At 36.5% G+C, this 5,402-nt stretch overlaps 1 protein-coding gene across 1 annotated transcript; it reads left to right on the top strand.

Moving 5' to 3' along the window:
• The first annotated feature begins 607 nt into the window (after positions 1 to 607).
• LOC109207066 (U-box domain-containing protein 4-like) lies at positions 608 to 3,668 on the top strand. Its single transcript, XM_019369949.1, has 2 exons — positions 608 to 2,081; positions 2,950 to 3,668. Exons 1-2 carry the CDS (start codon positions 744 to 746, stop codon positions 3,010 to 3,012), a joined length of 1,401 nt encoding a protein of 466 aa, XP_019225494.1. The 5' UTR covers positions 608 to 743; the 3' UTR covers positions 3,013 to 3,668.
• Positions 3,669 to 5,402: the final 1,734 nt, after the last annotated feature.

Here is a 5,402-nt window from a genome sequence, read left to right as displayed (position 1 = left end):
GCTACAAAGATGAAAGCTTATCTTGTATTAGTATTCAACCCATGGGCTTCCATTTACATTTTGTTTGATAGCCATAGAATTGTTGGTATAAGGATAGCAAAATGCACATTCTATGCCTATATGGTGGTGTACGAAAATAGGAGCATAGTCGTGTTGATAACGTGTTACAAAACTTAGCTCAAAGTAATAATATAAAACAAGAAAATAGACAAGAATGTAGGGAGCAAGAGAGAAGAGATTCTTATTTCTTTCATATATTCAAATGTATACAATGTGATGCCCAAACCCTCTATTTATAGGATGATATAGGTAATACAAAGGGACTCCATAAATATGATATTAACTATTGAGAACATGGGGGAAGATCATGGAGGTGTGGGAGTTACATCCATAATGGTAAGAAATAGTGGGAGGTTAATGGAGAAGAGTAGTGTGTGTTACTCCCTTAGGAGTTATGGACATCCACCATAATCAAGTATTTCATAACAAAAAGAAAATTATCCTAACTCACTAATATGTTAGTATTAAAAATGAACCTCAGGCTTTGACAATGAGCTGTAAGGTTTTCCCTACCAGTGATCACTAAAGTACACAACACACGGCATGTCACTTTAGCACAAAATAAAAAATCATAGCCACCAAACAGACCAAATCCACTCCTTCTCATCCTTCCTTTCTTCTCCTTCTATAAAAATCCTCCATTTTTTCTCATTTCTTCAAAACTCAAAAAATAAAAAATAAAAATGGTTTCACTTGAAGAATCTCAGTCTCGTTCACATTCTCATAGTGTTAATAGTATTTCTAGTACTACCCATTTCGGCCAAACACGGCCTTATTACTATACTCCGCCGCCGTTATCTTCCGCCACTAAAATCAACCGTTCAATTGGTCGGTCCATGAGAACTATCCGATCATCAACTACTTTCCGGTCAACTAATTGCTCTGGCTCTGTCTCTGAAAACTCCGGCGCTATTTCCGATAATCTCACCGACTCCGTCATCGATATTCATCTCGGAGAGCTTTCGAGAAAGCCTCCGACGAACAAATCGTCTACTTCCGATGAGGATTATCTAGACCTTTCTCAAGCTTTCAGTGATTTCTCAGCTTGTAGCAGTGATATCTCCGGAGAGTTGCAGCGGTTAGCAAGTGTTCCGGTTTCGGATCCGAGTAACCCAAATTCTAAACCCGAACCAGAACCGGAACCTTGCTTCGGGTTTCTAGAAAGAGAGAAATTTTCAACCGAGATAATCGAGAGTATTTCGCCGGAGGATCTTCAACCAACGGTGAAACTCTGCGTCGACAGCTTAAATTCTCCTTCAGTCGCCGTTAAAAGATCAGCGGCAGCTAAATTAAGGTTATTAGCGAAGAATCGGGCCGATAATCGAGCTTTAATCGGCGAATCCGGTGCTATTCCGGTGCTAATTCCACTTCTCCGGTGCACCGACCCGTGGACACAAGAACACGCAGTTACAGCACTGCTAAATCTCTCACTTCACGAGCCAAACAAGACCTTAATCACTTCCTCAGGGGCAATTAAGTCATTAATCTACGTGCTCAAAACCGGGACCGACACGTCGAAACAGAATGCTGCGTGTGGGCTATTAAGCTTAGCTTTAGTTGATGAAAATAAGCTTTCAATTGGTGCTTGTGGTGCAATTCCACCATTAGTGGGATTGCTTATAAATGGAACAAATAGAGGAAAAAAAGATGCTTTAACGACTCTTTATAAGCTTTGCTCAGTGAAATTAAATAAAGAGAGGGCTATTGTTGCAGGTGCAGTGAAGCCATTAGTAGGGCTAGTTTGTGAAAATGCGAATGGATTAGCTGAGAAGGCAATGGTTGTGTTAAGTATATTGGCTGGGATTGAAATGGGGAAAGTGGCTATTGTTGAAGAAGGTGGAATTGCTGCACTTGTTGAAGCTATTGAAGATGGTTCTGATAAAGGAAGAGAATTTGCTGTGTTAACACTTTTGCAGCTTTGTGTGGATAGTGTTAGAAACAGAGGGCTTCTTGTTAGAGAAGGTGGAATTCCTCCTCTTGTTGCCTTGTCTCAGAATGGTACTGCTAAAGCTAAGCACAAGGTTAGTTATCTTGGTCAATTATTAGCACTTTGTAGTTGTAATTAGTAGTATTGTTTAGTTAAAGACTGAACTTTTATGGAATAGTTTTATGGAACTGCTAAAACTAAGCACAAGGTGAGTTTTGAGTTTTTGATCCACCACTAGAACTGTTTACTGAAGTTGTTGGAAAAGAAAAGGAAAAATGTTGATCAATTATTAGGACTTGGAAGTTGTTGTAGTAGTGGTTAGTTAAAGACTGAATTTTTATGGAATTAGTAGTAAATATTAAAGAACCAAAGTTCTTTCAACAATAGTAATATTAAAGAACCAATGGTTCTTTCAAATTATTGACATTTATCAGTAGGAGGACTTGTTATTATAGCAATTTGTTTGACTGTTGCTATGGTCTGGATGAGTAGAGCTTTTAACTTATACTAAATTTATCAGTAAGGGCTTAAAGTTGGAATAAAGATTGAATTTTTATTGGTTAGCATGACAAATTTGAATTTATATAATCATAAACATATGGTATGGAGTGTTTTTCAATATTTGGATGTTTGAGATTTGGAAGATGGGTATGGGAGAAAATAGAAAGAGATGAAGAAAGCATGAGAGTGAAGTTATGAGATTACAGTTGTATGGTGTGGGTTGCTATCATTTCAAATGAGCATTCCTTTCACTTTATTTTGGTGATGTTATCATTTGAACTTTCTGGTACTTGTTGCAGTAACGTATAGAACAAATAGTGCTGCTATGTTGCTTTCAGTGAGACTGATGTTTTAGTCTGCATATGCATTTTTAGTACAAGAGATGCAAGCTGTATTAATCTGATCATATTCTTGTTATGGAAAGAATTTAATGGTCTTTGGTCTTTTTCTCTTTTCTGCAGGCAGAAACTCTACTGGGATACTTGAGAGAACCAAGACAAGAAGCTTCAAGTTCAACTCCTTGAGAGAGTAGTAATAGTTTTAGACTAGTATTTCTATAGTGGTTTTGTTCTGTATATAGGAAGAAGTGGTTTGAAGAGTTTGTACAGAGTGTTTTAGAAATTTTAGAGTAATGGACGATCTCAGATAATATAAAAAAACTAAAAAATAATATTATTAGAAGCTAGTGAAGAAACTCTGACCTTATTTTTGACTAGGTATTTAGAGGAAGGGGTTCTCATGTCCCTCTTGAATTATTAATTGGTGCTGTCTTTTTGGGAGGAGATGGTTGTTTGCCTAGTTTTGGGTTTTTTCTTTTCCTTTTTGGTTTTGTGAGAATTTGGGTTATTATCCTCTAGTTAGGTCCAAGTTCTTGTAGAAGGGTTACTAATTTTCTTGATTTTTAGTGTGTGAAAATCAACCCCTTGAGCCGAGTTTTCTATTGAAAATAATCTCTCTATTTGTATAAGGTAAGGTAGGGTAAGGTATGCTACACACTACCCTCCCAGGCCACGTTTATGAGATTACACTGGTTTTATTGTTGTTGAAAATCAACTAGCATAGCAGGCTAGAGGTTGTTTTTCCTTTTTTTGAACATGAATATATGCTAGTGTATGAAACAAACATACTTGGCCATTTATGTGATATTTTCATGATTTATGAACATCAAAATTTCCAAGCTTAAGATGATTACACTAGAGTTTGTGGTTCTCTATGCAACTAGAGAGCATCAGATGCCTGTGTTCCCCACTTGGTTTTCATAGAAGTTGTACAGAAACCCCACCTCCCCTACTGGCCTTTCAATCATTTTATTGAAATATGTCTTTAGTTTTCTCTACACCCTCTATTTCTCTACACCACAAGAGGGTGTTGTGTGATGGAATTAATTTGTTCACCATGGTCTACCGAAAACAGTCTCTCTGCCTTAGAAAGGATAGGGGTAAGGCTGCGTACATCCTATCATTCCTAGACCTCACTTGTGGGAATATACTGAGATGTTGTTGTTGTTGTTGTTGTTGTACCTTTAATAGAGGTCTTGAGTTTAAGTCTCGGAATAAGTTGCGGAATGAAAAAGTTCTTGATAGAGAGCGTTTTTACCTTTTAATAGATCTTACACGGCGCGAATTCACATTTAGTCGGGCTAATGGATGATACCAATTTAAATTAGTCAAGTTTTTGAATAGGGAATGATTATTAAAAAAGGGTTTTCTAAGATCATCTTTGTCTATTTCCTATGGGACCTAGTGAATTATAGCTGGCAAGGTTGCTTAGGATTTGGTCAATTAAAGGTGGGTTCATATGAGTTGGTTAGCCAACCATTTTGGTCCTCCAACCTTTGACCACTTTTCATACATCTATTGGATGCTCCAAAACTTAATATGAACTCTATTTTTTTCCCTTCATGTGATTTATGGTCCTCCCTTGTAATTTCCTCCTTTTGAAATATTTTTTCTTTTCAAGTTTTGGCATGCTCTAATTTAAAATTGTAGCTAACAAGTTTTTAAAATGTTTGAACCTCTTTTTCTAATGCTACCTTTTAACATAAGGTGTACAAGGTAGTATTCAAATCATTAATCACTCATAAGTACTACGATTATTCTACATGTTAAATTCTTGCATTTTGCCATATCCCTTTTGGCAATTGCGTGTTACGTTTAATATATATATGTTACATTCATTAATTTAGTGTAAATATCGAGAGCGAATAAATTTTGCCCCTCCTTGCTCTCTGAGGCGCATTTGAACCATCGGATCCGATACCAGCTGGTTCAAATGAAACAATATATGCAAAATTAATTGATTGACCTGTCTTTTCTTTTTGGACGGTGGACTATATACCAAAAGATAGTTCTGTCTCCTTGTTGGGGGCTACTGAGGTAGTTACAATGCTTTTATTGCTACTCTAGAATGAAATTGCCTAGAGTAGGAAAAACTTCTTTGATTTATGAAAATCTTGTAGTGTCAAAGGGAGTAAGTAATAACATAGAAATTAGGCCTTCCTAATTGAGAGATCTTATCCTCATAGATTTGGTAGTCACAGTTGCTATTGGTTTGCTCTTCACTTCCGTTGCCATTGAGTTATAGAAAGGGCTAAGATCAAAAATGAAAAGATGAAGGAAGTTGAAGCATGGAATGGTCCTTGTAATTGTTATCAAAACTGTATTGATGTAATAAACAATAAAACAGTAAATTTTCTGGAAAAACAGAAAGTTAGTAGAACCAAAACGACAAAATAAATTTTGGAAAATAATATAGGAATAAATCGAGCCCACTGAATACACAGTGTGTACTTAAGGAAATTAAATTATTCCCCTCAAGTACCCGAGGTGTTGGAATATATCCTCCCAGGATAAAACGACTTAACTCACTAGCGTATTGGTACCAAAAACTCTGGTGAACGACAAACCACTCAGTG

This window comes from Nicotiana attenuata, unplaced genomic scaffold, assembly GCF_001879085.1.
Source record: "Nicotiana attenuata strain UT unplaced genomic scaffold, NIATTr2, whole genome shotgun sequence".
In the NCBI taxonomy this organism is placed as follows: domain Eukaryota; kingdom Viridiplantae; phylum Streptophyta; class Magnoliopsida; order Solanales; family Solanaceae; genus Nicotiana; species Nicotiana attenuata.
The sequence above is the reverse complement of the archived record's forward strand: the minus strand, read 5'-3'. Positions and strand labels throughout refer to the sequence as shown.